This window comes from Astatotilapia calliptera, chromosome 6, assembly GCF_964374335.1.
Source record: "Astatotilapia calliptera chromosome 6, fAstCal68.1, whole genome shotgun sequence".
In the NCBI taxonomy this organism is placed as follows: domain Eukaryota; kingdom Metazoa; phylum Chordata; class Actinopteri; order Cichliformes; family Cichlidae; genus Astatotilapia; species Astatotilapia calliptera.
Genome location: NC_137427.1, coordinates 11,495,403 through 11,510,877, shown reverse-complemented (window position 1 = coordinate 11,510,877; position 15,475 = coordinate 11,495,403). Strand labels below are relative to the sequence as shown.

General features: G+C 36.0%; 1 protein-coding gene across 2 annotated transcripts; it reads right to left on the bottom strand.

The window, feature by feature from the left end:
- Positions 1–1,176: 1,176 nt before the first annotated feature.
- On the bottom strand, positions 1,177–6,174 carry LOC113023242 (uncharacterized). Of its 2 annotated transcripts, none has more exons than XM_026169267.2 (8): positions 5,998–6,174; positions 5,845–5,901; positions 3,883–4,200; positions 3,441–3,764; positions 2,753–2,821; positions 2,510–2,611; positions 2,075–2,130; positions 1,177–1,746 (listed from the first exon to the last, which is right to left on the bottom strand). In XM_026169267.2, the coding sequence occupies exons 1-8, from the start codon at positions 6,032–6,034 to the stop codon at positions 1,321–1,323; spliced, it is 1,389 nt and encodes a 462-aa protein (XP_026025052.1). In that variant the 5' UTR covers positions 6,035–6,174; the 3' UTR covers positions 1,177–1,320. The 2 variants fall into 2 exon arrangements, with proteins under 2 accessions (XP_026025052.1, XP_080158890.1); XM_080302764.1 differs by having other exon boundaries at positions 3,489–3,764.
- Positions 6,175–15,475: the final 9,301 nt, after the last annotated feature.

Here is a 15,475-nt window from a genome sequence, read left to right as displayed (position 1 = left end):
TTTTGGTCAGTTATTGGTCGTTTGGGATGTCTGTCAGTGTACACATACATATGTCATCATTTTTATGACAGAGCACAGTAGTTTTTGAACTTTGACAAATTAGAAAAGAGACTTATCTTATTCATAAAAACACTCGTTTCACCACTGGTACTAAGAAACAACGATTTTGAATTTCAAGTTTAATTCCTAAACAGTATTTTTCTTTGTTTTGTCTGTAATGTTTTTGCTTTATTTAATTTTTTTTACAAGGTTGACTGTACTTTTTGTCTCTTTAATGAAATTATTTTAGGAGCATCTGCAGTGAGGCTCATAACTTTCTTATGTAAACAATAAATTTACTTACATCCCCAGAAGGAATAAACATTTTATTAACAACAACCCTTTTCTTTATATTTCGTTATTTCAAAGAATCTTACACAAACTGCTTTGTTTTATGAAGCACTTTCTCTACTGTATTACCACATTAATTTCCTTTGTCTTTACTTTTCAGCGAATACAAAAGAATAAAACAAAACACTTACTTACTATGACAGACTGTTACAGAGAGGTATTTACAGGCAATGTGATAGTGAATTATGATATGGTTCATACAATGAAGCACACGATAACAAATACAGTTATCTACTTATAAGCAGCTGATCACCAAAGAGTCCACAAGAGGGAGTTGCAGAGCAAAATAAGATACAAACACTGAAATGCTCGGTGGTCAAACGTAAAACAGGAAATCATAACTGCATGCTTGAATTATAAAAACAAATAGGATAAAAATCATAACAAGACACAAGGAAAAGCTCATAGTAGTTTAAATATTAATTTATCTTAAAGAAATGGAAACTAAACATGTTTTACTCCATGTCAAATTGTGTGTGGTTTATTCATCAGCTGCACCTTCAGGTACTGCCAACCTCTGAACTGTATTAAACTGTTTCATTAACTACGACTGAAAAAGAAACAAACCGGGAACTATTTCTTAGGAATATTCATTTTCTTAATCAGTGATCAGATATTTAAGTGACGATACACTTTCTAAATATTGTAAACTACTTTTTGACCAATTACTTGTTTAAAAAACCCAATAATTTATGTTCTCATTTTTGTGACACTGAAGCGTCGACCATAGCAAATCAAATTTTTACTAAAAACCACTAACTGAAATCAGACGTGTATGCGACCTAAATATTTGTAATTGTAATAACTGTAATATTTAAACCACATTTCTATAGTTACACCTGAAGTGCTTCAACCTTTTTCCTATTATTTTAAGATTACAGATAGTATCTATGCATAGAGAATATTCAGCTCCTTCACAGCATCACTATATTATTGCTCCCCTTGTCTTATAACAGTTGAATAGAGAGTTGTCTCAGGTGCTTGATTACTGGTAGCACTATGTCCCCTGCCAGCGGAGCTATTTTTCTTAGTGTCAGGAAGTGTTTTTCCACCAGTGTGGAAACCCACAGTGGTATACTGAAGCATGTCTGCAGAAGGACTGATGACGTCTTGTCCCATGGGAGTAGAGCCATTTTCACTAGTGACAGGAAGCATTCTTTCATCTTTTTGGAAATCCACAGTGGCATAGTGGACTATGTCTGCAGGAAGATTGACATTGGTATCCTTCTGAAAGTCAACATTAGCATGGTAGACCAGGTCTGGAGGAGGGCTGGTAACAGCACAAACAGAGGGCAGTGAGCTCTCTTGCTGCCTCCGTATGTTAATCTCTTCATATTGATGATCTCCAGTATTTCCCTGGGGGAGCAATGAAGAGCAATGGTGGGACAGATGCAAAACTGTGCCCTCAATCAAACTAAACAGCCCCTCCCCCCCCCCCCCCCCCCCCCCCCCACACACACACACATTCTGAGCCTCAAAAATGCCTTCAAACTCGTGGGGGCCAGCATTTTATACCCAGATGTGACTGTTATTCCCCACATGCTAATTTTCTGTCCTCACAAAGATGTCCAAACATGTACAAATGCACACACACACACACACACACACACACACACGCACACACACACACACACACACACACACACACACACACACACACACACACACACACACACACACACACCTCTGTGTTATGTCCAGACTTTGTCCTCAGCTCTGATGACCCCTCAGCAGCAGTTTCTAAGATGAGAAGAATTTGAACATAAACAACAAGAGTTTTTTTGTGTGTGTTTGTTCTCACTGATGTCTTATCTATCTATCTATCTATCTATCTATCTATCTATCTATCTATCTATCTATCTATCTATCTATCTATCTATCTATCTATCTATCTATCTATCTATCTATCTATCTATCTATCTATCTATCTATCTATCTATCTATCTATCTATCTATCTATCTATCTATCTATCTATCTATCTATATTTAAATGAATTAAATATTTTTGCTTTTGTAGTTAAGGTCAGAAAAACCTTTCATTGAATGTTTTACACCAATCTTGATCTGATAAATTAAACAATTATATGTATTTGTTTATTGTATTTATGTATTTTCCTACCTGACATCTTGAGGACTTTACATCTGTATAGTATTAGCACAACCACAGCAATCACCACTAATGATCCCACACCCACACCCACTCCAATACCAATACGCAGGCCTGCAAAAAGGAGACAGCCATAGAGATATGGCTTAAAAGTTTATAGAATAGAGACTGTGGCTTAGTGTGTTTCTGCAGTAGACATTTGTGTGTATTTGTATACTGAGATATTAACTGCAACTGCTTGGCAGAGACACATACCTAAATGCTCATCTACATCTCTCTTCAAACGTAAACCGACTGATTCTTTGGTTTGAGTGTGTCTTTCAGCTGTGTGAGAAAAAAAAGAAAGAAGGTTACACAATTTTTGTTGATGTTGTTAATACTCAGAAAATAATCATTATACAGTAGCAAAGAGTGTTTTTTTTCTATTACTTAATTAATTTGATGTAGTATGAATGTAGGAAAAGCTTTAAAATGTATGAAAATACATTTAACAGTCTGAAGTTTATTCCCTTTTCCAAAGCCATCCAGTAGGCTGGAGTCAGCTTAGCCAATTCGAACCCCTGAGCCTTATCTTTGACACCCCTGCTATACATTTTTTTTGTATTTCCTATAAAGTAACTCAATTTATGGCTTCAGTGGTAAAATATGTTTATTGATTGTCAACAAATAAACCAGGACTAAAGTCAGAATAATTATAACCATGTGTCGAACAATAAAATGATACCTTCTACCTCAACCAATTTTATTGCAGATGGTTTTTCTTCTAATAAAAAGGTGTTGTTGTGAAACACCACAGCTATATATATATATATATATATATATATATATATATATATATATATATATATATATATATATATATATATATATATATATATATATATATATATATATATATATATATATATATATATATATATATGTATACAAATTGGGTACTTACTGATAGAAAGGTATATTTTGGTGTATTCAGCATTTGTCATTGTTTTACCAGATCCGCACCAATACGTTCCAGAGTCGGTTCTCCTCAGGTCACTGATGTAGACATAGAAGTAGTTCCTTCTTTTATTATCCCTCATGTAAAATCTGTCTTTAACTACAACTCTGTCTTCTTCTGTTGTCCGTATTAACTCATCACAGCTCAAGGGATTCTTTCCTTTGCAAAGGTATTTTTCAGTGTCCTCTTCACTCTTAGAATAGTTACATGTAATTGTTGCAGTCTCTGAAGTAACACCAATTATTTCATGTGGTTTAACCTCGTCCCAGTCTTAAAAAAGGAAATGCATGTCAGTGCAGCTATTTTCTTTACAAACTGCAACTTATAAATGTGTTTTCATTTACTAAAATTATTATTACGTTAAATCAAAAATCAGATCAATACTCACTCAAAATATAGAGGTGGATCTCAGTTAAACAAGAAGTGGATGTACCAGATTTTATACTACACTGGTATTTTCCAGCATCTTGTTGGGTCAGTGCAGAAATGATCACAGTGTAGACTCTTTGCTGTTTATCATCTCTGAGAGAAAATCTGTCTAGTCTGGTGTAATTTGAGTCATAAGATGATATCAGATTATTGCAATAAGAGCTTGCATCTTCTCTACAAAAGGATTTGATTCCACTTTCTTTTACTCTTGTATAGTTGCAGTTGATGGTAGCCGAGGCGCCAAGAAATGTGGTCTGGTTCACTGGTTTGTTGTAGCCTGTCAGAGAGTTGAAGCGTATGAAGCAAAGATTAATTTCTCACTCAAAGTCAGCAGATGTGTGTATAGTGCAATCAGTGCAACACTTAAAATTACTAATCTGTTTATTAGTAGAGTGTAGATGCTGTTTGACATTTTTTTTAGGCAGCAAGAAGACAACCTGTATTATTAATACATTAATATACAATAAAAAGCATCACTCATGCTGTTCATTCATAAGTTCATTTTAGCACCTATGCAGGTGTATTAGGGCTGCCACGGTTAGTTCACCAGTCACGATTATGTCACCTATCAAAATCGTCGATGACTAATTTAATAGTCAACGCTCATTTGAAGCTTTGTAAGATCCTGAAAGACGCAGGAATGAGCTGTAGGATTTAATAGTGTAATAACGGACTGAAACAGAAGATGGTAGCAATGCTGCTGTTAAACGCCAACGAAGAAAAAGTAGTATGAGTTATTTGTGCCTGAGCGCCCTTAGAAAAATTTTTGCAAGCGAAATGTTGCATTTTGAGGAGAAAATAATTTTGAGTGAAGAAAATTTTAATTTGAGCAAACATTGCTGTGTGCAAGAAATGTATTTCAGTGTTTGCTCTTATCCATATACACACACAATAACAGCCCCTCTCGCTCAGCTGTTGGCATTTGCTCTTGCTCAGTTCTCTGCTCTGTGTGCTGACATCTGCGGATCTGCTCTCTATGGCAAGCCATCAGGGCCAAAAATTACCACTTTTCTAACCCGTCTCTCAGTGTGTCGTTAGCACTCACAACATCTCTGCTCCGTGCACACTTAACTCTTTACAGCATTATAAGTGTGCCATAAAACCAGCCAATCACAGACTTGAATGTAAAAATTCTGATTGGCTGTTTCGGTCTCCAAGCAGCTCGCTAGCTACTGCATTCCGGAAACAGGGTCCAAAATGTAGCTAAATCCATTTTCGGTTAGTATGTTTAATTAATTATTTTAAAATATCTATATATTTTTAAGGTCATTGTTAGTTTAAATCTAGTTTAAACCAAACCACTCCACTGGATTTACTTGTGACTATAGATGTCTGTTAAATCTATGTACAACATTTTCATCAGAACGGAAGACTAAAGGTATAAAAACAGCAATAAAATAAAAAAGAAAGTACTCAAAGAAACTCAGATGCACAGTAATGAGTATCACTCGCGCTGTTTGTTAAAATAAGCTAATTTTAGCTGCTATACAGCGTTATGATTTAACCAATGGCTATCTTTCATGTTTTGCCTCTGTCAGTGCGCCCCAGGGCAGCTGTGGCTACAATGTAGCTTGCTATCGCCAGTGTGTGAATGTGTGTGTGAATGGGTGAATGACTGAATGTAGTGTAAAGCGCTTTGGGGTCCTATGGACTAGAAAAGCGCTATACAAATGCAGGCCATTTACCATTTAAAACTTAATCACAGCAACGTTTGTAACTATAGCTGTCTGATAAATGTCGTAAAAACATTTTTCTCACAACTGAACAGTAGAGGTATAAAAACAATCATAAAATCCAAACACCTGTAACTACCTAATTACCTGAAATTTGTATTCAAGTATAGCAGTAAATAACTCAAATTACTAGCATGCCTCTGTGCAGAAGTATTTTGCTGGTTGGTTTACATCTTTGTTGTACTTACAGTTAATGTTGACACGTCTGTCCTTGTTTCCCATTACAGACAAAAAGCTCACAGCAGCTGTTATAGAAAATTAAATGAATAAAACTATAATTTAATCATAACACTTAAAATGAGTTTCAGCCCCAAGAAAATCAAATAGAAGAATAATCTTACCTGTTATTAAGTGGATGATTTGTAATGATGCTGCCATTGCTTTGGTCAGAAACGTTTTATAGTTTTCCACAGTTTTAAGCTAAAATTATAATATTATGATCCAAAATTTTAAAAAAAGCTAAATAAGCTGCATGCCCCTATGATCAGTCATGACACCTGTACTCTGCTCTCATCAAATTGTTATATTCTCACTTGCTTGTGATGTCTCTGCACAAAAGAGAGAGTGCCAGCTTTGTTTTTCCACCACAGAAGTTCAAATATTTGCATGATGAAGAAACAGGATTTGAATCTCTTTATGCAGAGTGATAGAAACAGAGATAGAAAAGGAGAAGAGAAAGAAACAGATGGAGAGCGAGAGTGTTGACTCATAGTAGCTAATCATCAGCTGCATGTTATGACGTCTTTCGCTGCTTCAAGCAAAAATATTCATCATAAAACAATGTCCACAATGTCTCTCTTATCTTTGGATCAAAATAATTATAATACCAGATATTAGTTAGCAGGTGTTCTACGTATCTACCCATTGCATGAAAAAGTATTAATGTAGTCTATCCAGAGGCATGGAATTATGAAAATGTAGTAGAGTTTTATTATAATTAAATTTCCGGATAAAGTAGCTGTGTGCCTGCACTTTGATTCCAAAATAGTAGAGGCTGTCTTTGTCATGGTCCCTTTGTCATCGTCTAACTGACTGTTTTCTGTCTGTCTTATCCCACTCGTGCTTTCTGCCTCTCCTCTCTACTGTCCTCGTTTGTGTGTCTACATGTGTGTTGTGGTGTTCTGGATTTTATGCAGTGGCCTTACTTAAGGGAATGGCTGCACTTAAGTCTTTGCTGAATTGTTGCGCTACTATGTCAGTGTAAATCCCAGCTCTGGTACTAGTTGGTTTGCTACTTTTGTTTTGTAAAGAAACTTACCTGTGTCCTCTTGTATACAGTAAACCTGCAGAGTTACCTGTTAGAGACCAGTGGTGTACAAACTGTGGAGAGCTGACTTGGAGAGAATCCTTGAGATTTGGGAATCAGGACTAGCATTGTTATGGGATTCATGTTTGGGATTGTTATTGCACATCCTCTTTGTAAATAAATTCACTGGTCTTTTAAGAGTCCTGCATTTGAGATCTGCTCTACCTGGTGGCAAACGTGACACTCTGATTTGCACAACTAACAAATTATGTTTTACTTAATAAAATACAGTGTGTGAATGTCAGATTTGGCACAATTTAATTGATGGGGATGTAGATGAGGAGAGAGAGAGGCAAATAAAGGTTGTGTTGGGAAAAATAAGAAGGCAGAATATGTTAGACAACTCAGATCTTAACTCTTAAGATTTTCATGACATGGTAATATGTAAATTACAGTGAAGAAAATACTACTACTACTACTACTAATGATAATAATACTAATAATACGACTCACAAAATGCATCCAACCAGAAAATAACTGTAGACTGTAGTATGCTCAGAAATGACACTTAGAATATGATGAGACTTATAGATTTTTTTATTACATTTGGCATGTGACCAGTTCATTACTGGCAACCCCAATGACCACTACAGAGTGGCCAATACAGTTATTGACTCAATTATTAATCATTAAAAAAATCCAAAAATGCACATGAGATATTGATTGTAAAAGTAAGGGGAGGCACAGAGACTGCTTATGTATAGGGCAAAGAGTTTTGTGCTGTGCCTCTGGTTGTGTATTCAGAGTTACAGTAAAACTATGCCTCATTTTACATGGTAGTTTGACAATACCTAGTTACAAATTTTGGGTCCAATCCTATTGTGTATTTATTACAGGTAATAACACACAAGACTTCACTATTGTATTTATTTTTGGCTGCTGGCATGACTACATAGTTGCATGTTACGCCATTCACTTATATGCAAATAATGCAGTTTGCGTCTGTATATATATATATATATATATATATATATAATAACAATAAATTAATAGGTGTTTAATTGTTTTTGTGCATTAGCAGCTTTTTCAATCTTTATTTATCTTACAGCTTCAGTATCATCTTTGCATCAGCTGTGTGCATTTACAGTTTTCATTCCCTTTATCAGGTTTTAGTTCTACAGTTAAGTGGCCTCCAGTTAAGGGTGTGGTGGGTGTTCAGGGAGTTCACTCATTTTTTACGGTGATATGGTTTATTGGCATAGTTTATCAGCGCTGTTAAACAGTGATGGGAATAACGGCGTTACAAATAATGGAGTTACTAACAGCGTTACTTTTTTCAGTAATGAGTAATCTAACGAATTACTATTCCTATCGTTACAACGCCGTTACAGTTACTAACAAGAAAATGCGGTCCCTTACTATTTTTCAACAAACAGACGGTTGAAGCTGTGTTCAGTAGCTGACTACGTAAGTATCAAACAAGCCTTAACTAAAGTATTTGATAAAATTATATGCTAAATTGAAATCCATTCAACATTTCTCCATCTATTTTAGATGTATGAATAATATTTATGCATGGAAAACACATCCCAGCTTGATGATGTTGTTGTTGTTAACCCTATTTTGTGACAGTTGCATAGAGAGTTGGCTCTGCTGCTGGAGGATTGGTGGCACCGCCCTGCACAGGAGAGGAGCCATTTCTGAATATTGACAGATTCATAGTGGACCAACTTTGCATGAGGACTCACAGTAGCATAAACAGTGTGCAATGAGCTCTTTTGCTGTTTCTGTTCATTTATCTTATCATAATGATTAGGATCTCCAGTATTTCCCTAGAAAGAAAATAATAGGATGATAGATACAGGTGTAGTGCTCATATGCAAACTACACAAATACACAAATACACACACACACACACACACACACACACACACACACACACACACACACACACACACACACACACACACACACACACGTACCTCTTTGTTATATCCAGACTGTATCCTCTGCTTTGACGATCTCTCGACAACACAACGTGCTAAGATGGAGGAGGGGGAGGATTTGAATAAATGTAAAGGACATCATATTTGTTTTTGTGTCTGTTTATCCTGAGCAAGTAAATCATGTCATTTTAACTGTTAACACTCTGTTATAAAAATTTGAACAGAGCGTTTGTTCAGACGGGCCACAAAGTGAAGCTTTACTGTGATCCTGGCAGATCTGGCTGATCTAATGGCATTTTTGTCAAATTTCTAGTCCTCACCTGACATCCTGAGTAGTTTCTGTCTGTACCGTATTAGTGCAATCACAAAAATCATCAGCAATATTCCCAGACACACCCCAATAACGATAGGCCAACCTGCAAAAAGGTATAAACAACAATGCATACAATTTATTGCCCTCTGGAGTCATGTATAGACTAGAGCAGGAGTCCCCAACTCCAGTCCCCGAGAGCTACTGTCGTGCAGCTTTTAGATGCATTCTTGTTCCAACACACCGGATTCAAATGGATAGCTTGTTACCACGCCTTTGCCAAACTTGATGGCATGCTGAAGAGGTAATTCAACCATTTGATTCAGTTGTGTTGGTAGAGGGATGCATTTAAAAGCTGCAGGAGAGTAGCTCTCGAGAACTGGAGTTGGAAACACCTGGACAAGAGGATCTGTCTCTGTGTCATACCTATGACATCTGGTGCAAGTGTTGCAAAACTGGGACTGGAGGATGCAGAAGTGGAGGGTGCAAGATTGAGTGCTGGATTGGAGGTTTTCACCCTGGAGTTTCAGTGTGTGGAACTGGATTATGTGGAACTGGAGTGTGTGGAACTGGAGTGTGTGGAACTGGAGTGTGTGGAACTGGATTGTGTGGAACTGGAGTGTGCGGAACTGGAGTGTGTAGTACCAGACCTGAGACATTGGCTGCATGACCTGGGACGTTGTGTGGAATGAATTAGTCACAAAAGTAATGACTGAGATTGCTGCCTACAAAAAAAATACAATTTTTTTTAAATGCAAGAAACTTAGTTCATTCTATCCTTCAGAGATTGTAAAAGTAAGTATTAGCAGAAAAAAATATTTCCATATAAGATCACAGTAGGAATGGCACAAAGGAAGCTGTGAACAACAAAATATTGCCGTAAAATGTCATTCACTGTCATATCAGACAGTGATACTACTGTTCATGACTGCTGATGGAAGTAGGATGATTCTGAAATGTACAAGATTCTGAAATGTTTGCTGAGATTCAACTCAAGTCAAAGTTTATTTATATAGCACATCCATGGACCAAAGTGCTGTACAAGTTAACAAAATATCAACTACATAGAAAAGGCCACTAAATCAACAATATATATATAAACTAAAAATAAAAAAAATCCAGTCAAATGTTTCAAAAGTGATCAGAAACTGTTTATAGTGCAAATAGAGTCTTCAAAGACCAAGTTAGTCAACTGATCTCAAATAATGCAGCTTGCTCTCTGGAAGAACATGCAGCAACTGAATGTAGCTGCAGTAAAGGCCTAGCAGGGCATATCAAGGAAGGAAACATTTAGCATTTGGTGACGTAAATATCTTTAAGGTGAAAGTCTGTACCTCAGTTGTTTGATTTAAAATCTACAGTGGTGGTGGTGTATAGAGTTGAAATTACAATAGTTGTACAATAGAAGTGAAGAGCAGAGGTCTTCAGCAAGGAAATAAATAGAAATACGTGACTTTTGATGATATCCCCATTGTTTTGAGTCAGAATCCTTTTATACATTAAATTTAAGCTAATGTTGAATTAAAAACTTCTCCGCAATCAGTCAGACCTGTATTTTATTTTGATCTAGTTATATTCTCACCGCCACACTTTCCATATTGCTACACAAATGAGACAGTGTCGTGCCTTTCTTTCTAATATAAATGGCAGTATTTGCATGATGTTACAGAAAGTGGATTTGGATCTGGATGTAGATGGAGCTTTACACAAAAAGTGAGAGAAACAGAGGGAGAATGGAACAAGACAAAATGCTTTATACAACACAGAATCATGTCTACAGTGTATTTCTCATCTTTGCAACGAACTATTTATTAATTTATTAATTATTTTATTAATACATAATTCCATTCACCCAGCATGCAATTATGAAGCTGTAGCCTGAAACCCGTATGAAAAACTATGCATATCTGTCGTGCAGTTGCAAAAAAATAATTTGCATAAAGGTAATGCATTTGCATTCACACAGCCACAAACACACAGAGACCAAGTATGCATAAATAGAAACAATACTGAAGAAGGAATTTTGTTTTTGTTATTTTTGTCCCTGCACTGCAAAATCTCCAGTGTTAAATTGACACTAGAAAGTGTCTACATGTGTCCACTCCTTTGAGTGTTAAATTAACACTTTTGACAGTGTTATATTTCTACCAGTAACCTAGTCAGTGTTAAAGATTAACAATGGCCCTTTCTCACTGTCCCTCTTCCCCTCTGTTTTTCTTTTCCTTCAGCTTTCTTTCTCCCTTTCCTATCCCCTAGTCATGTCTGCCCCGTCTGTAACAACTGAAAATAAAATAAAATAAATAATAACAACAAAGGTCGATCAAATGGACCAATACGGCAAGGCCGTGATGATCCACTTGGTAAAGTAAATCCATTGGGTATTCTGACGGCTAAAGGACCAAACGGGACAGGCAAAAAAAAAAAAATAAAAAAAATGAAGAGGATCTGCAAGGAGGAATGGCAGAGGATCCCCAAATCCAGGTGTGAAAAACTTGTTGCATCTTTCCCAAAAAGACTGGCTTGACCTAATATAGACTTGGCTGTATTTGATGAAAAGGGTGCTTCTACTAAATACAGAGCAAAGGGTCTGAATACTTAGGACCATGTGATATTTCAGTTTTCGTTTTTTTTTTAAACTGCAAAAATGTCAAGAATTCTGTGTTTTCCTGCCAATATGGGGTGCTGTGTGTACATTAATAAGGATAAAATGAACTTAAATAATTTTAGCAAATGGCTGCAATATAACAAAGAGTGAAAACTTAAAAAGGGTCTGAATACTTTCTGTACCCACTGTATCTAGATGCATTATTCTGTGGACTAGATGGCCCAATAATGATTGTACACAGTGACATGCCACTGATGTTAGCACACACACTACCATAGAAAAGAAAGCAAAATATGTCCAAAGGAGGGTGTTGTGAAAAAGAAATGCATAAACAGAAGAAGAAGAGTAAAAAATGAAATTAATCATTACATGTGGCTTTCTGATAAAGAAAAAAAAACTTGTCTCAATATTTCAGACTAAGTCAAATATTATTTTTTCCAATAGAGCTTTTGGAAACTAAACTTTTGATTGATGCCACATCAGATGACACTATTGCTATTATGCTTTTAAAAATCAGAATATGAGATTTAACCTCTTTTGTTATTGAAACAATAGAATACTTTATGAATGATATGACCAGTGAATTAAAGACATAACCAAGTTTTTCTGGTATAAACGTGCTTTTAATTTTACATTAAACAGTAGAGTCTATCACTAAAATATATGACCAAATTATTTTATTAATAGAACTATATATAACATTTCTTCATCTTTTGTAGGTGCATAGGCAGAGTTTATACATAGAAAACATTCTTCACAGAGTGACTATATTATTAGTGTTGCCCCTTTGTGACGTCTGAATAGAGAGTTGGTTCTGCTGCTGGAGGACTGGTGGCTTCCTGCTCTTTTTCAGTGAATCAATTTTTATTACTGTCAGGAAGTGTGTTCCCGTTTTTCTGAAACTTGGCAGATTCATAGTGGACCAGGTCTGCAAGAGGACTGACAGTAGCATAAACAGATGGCAGTGAGGTCTTTTGCTGTTACTGTTCCTTTATCTCATCATAACGATGATCTGTTATACTTTCCTGTTAAGAAAAAGGAGACCAGGATGATAGGATGATGATGCAACTGAACACACACATGCATTCACACATACCTCTTTGTTAGCTTGTATCCTCTCCTTTGATGATTTCTCAACAACGACATGCTGAGATGGAGTAGGAGGATTTGAATAAATACAAACGAAAAAATATAAACCATAAATTGTGTGTCTGTTTATCCTGAGCGAGTAAATGTTCTCTTTTCAACTGTTAAATCACACACTCTGTTTCAAAAGTTGAGCTGAATGTTTGTTCAGAGAGGCCACAAATTGAAACTCCAATGTAAATCAAGATGATCTGGCTGATTTGATGGCTCAGCTAAACACCTTTCTATGCAACCAATGAACATCTGCAAGCTGCTTTTCAGTATAGCTTCACCCTAGATCCTCCATTCATGCTATATCAGATTTAATGAGTGTGATATTTATAATCCCCGATGCCCTCTCTGTTCTACAATGCTGCACTCTCTTTTAGCTTTTCATATATGGACATTGAGGGAGGGACAGGTCTCCAAAATGGACTAGTGATCTTCCATTGACAATGGTTGAAATATTTAGGCGTAACTCACATTTAAGAAAGTCTCTGATCTGACAGCTGATACTGTTAAATATAGATGAAACAGAATGTGTATGTATATTTCATGATATTTCCAGCCCTCACTTGGAATGAGTGGATGTGGATGAGTCACTGTCACTGGAGAGAGGGGTGCCGACAAAGCCATCGCCAGAGGCAGCACTGCCACTGGTGCTGGCGTCAGAGAAAGTGCCACCACCAGGTCTACCAACTGAGTCTCAGTGAGTGTAAAAATCAAAGCACAAATTTTTTTTTTTTCAGGATAAATGTAAAGACTTGAGGATCTTTATTTCTGTGTTTCTTAGTGAGACATACCTGTGAAATGTGGTCTAGTGCTGGAGGCAGAGCCGGCACCAGAGGCAGAGCCAGAGCCGCTGCTGGAGACAGCACCAGGACCACCAACTGCTTCACTGTGGCTACAGTAAAGGCCTTGTATGTCAAAGAAAGAAAACTTAGCATTTGGTGATGTTCATAGGCTCAAGACTTCAGGGAGTCACTGACCTAAACAAATTTTCATCTAAGTGTTAAAATCATTCCTTGAATGTGTAATTATTTTAGTTTGTCCAACAGCTTTAGGCCCGTTAAAAATTGGGGCCTGTGGACAAAAGTGGTTGTAATTCCTAAATGTTAATACAAGACATTTTTTTAAATAACTTGAATTAAAGGCCTTTGCACCAAGCATGTTGTGACAAAACCATAAAAAATTCAGAATCTTTTGGAAGAAAAACTTATTGTGTAACAGTGAAAGCATCTTTTGCAAAAATATGTCCTCAAAAAATGCATTACAGAAAAGTGGAGTAAGTGCTAAGCAATGATGGGCTGTTTGTGACGTTTCTAAACAAGAAAAGATAGAAATATCTAGATCATTGCACATTCAGTGCATTTTGAGACACAGGGGCACTTGTTAACAAATGCAGTGGGCCGATTGGTCAGGTGTATTTAGTCACATGCACAAAGTTGGACAAATTGGGCTTGAGCTGCAAATCTGTCATGTGCAATTAAGCATTTGGTGTGAACGGCTGCATTAAGAATAGGTGAGTCCAAAAACATATTTTTAAGCCAAATATTTCTATGTGTCCAGTATGTGAAGTCCTTTAAGGTGTAAGTCTGTTCTTCAATCTCATCTATTTTTTTTATAAATGTATAGTGGTGGTGTACAGTGGAGAAATTCCAAAATGTTCCACTTTCCAAAATCTGTTTGACCACTTTATTTTATTTTACTGTGCACATGTGATAAGTTTTATTGAGTAAAAAGCACAGCTACAAAATCAGCAAGAAAATTAATACAAGTACCCAAGTAAGTAGAACTACCTGAGAATTTGTGTTCAAGGATTGTATTTAATTAGTTAACTTACTTATATATCATGCAAAGGCATTTTTTTTTATTGTGCTTTCCATTGTTACTGTGCTTACAGTTTATGTTGAAAAGAATGATAATATTAAAAATGATAATGATATTACCAGTCAATATGCAGAGAGTGAATTTTAATAATATCCTCATTTTTTCAGTCAGGATCCTTTTATATATTTAGCTAAATTTTCCCAAGATCAGTCACAAAAAGGAATTATGTAAAAATCTACTGCAGCTACTACTGCTGTAGCTTGAAACCTGTGTGAAACTGTGCATATCTGCAATGCAGTTAGAGCAAATAAAATTCAATTTACTCTCTTAAAAAAAACAAAAGGGTTCCATGATGCAAGATCATCCTGCCAAACAAGAAACATGAGAGACACAGAAGAATGTTGAGCGCATTTTCTTGAAGGAATTTGAGTTAAATTGTGTCATATTAATATAGATTGGTAACATTAATTGATGTAGAGAATAGTGATGGTAAATTTGATTCTTTTTACTGAATCGAGTTTTAATGAGTCACTCACCAAAGTGAATCGGATTTTTTGAGTCATTTGTTTCACTGAGTCAGTTGACCAGAGAGTGAAAAAAATTTACATTTTCACTCAAACTTAATTTGTTTCTCTTTTCATGTATATCCTACTGCTAAGATGAATGATTCTAAAAGAAAACAACTATTTTATAGAGCAAAAAAGAGCAAAACATTTCTAAAAGTAAGCAATTCCCTATCAAAATTGCTTAATAAACA

What these genes read in the sequence shown, in the direction of transcription:
- LOC113023242 (XM_026169267.2), bottom strand. Translation starts at nt 6,034, where the DNA reads ATGGCAGCATCATTACAAATCATCCACTTAATAACAG. An exon ending in TAAAGTCCTCAAGATGTCAG is followed by an intron (nt 2,131 to 2,509) that starts GTAGGAAAATAC and finishes TTCTCATCTTAG; the next exon opens with AAACTGCTGCTGAGGGGTCA. An exon ending in AGTCTGGACATAACACAGAG is followed by an intron (nt 1,747 to 2,074) that starts GTGTGTGTGTGT and finishes TTGCTCCCCCAG; the next exon opens with GGAAATACTGGAGATCATCA.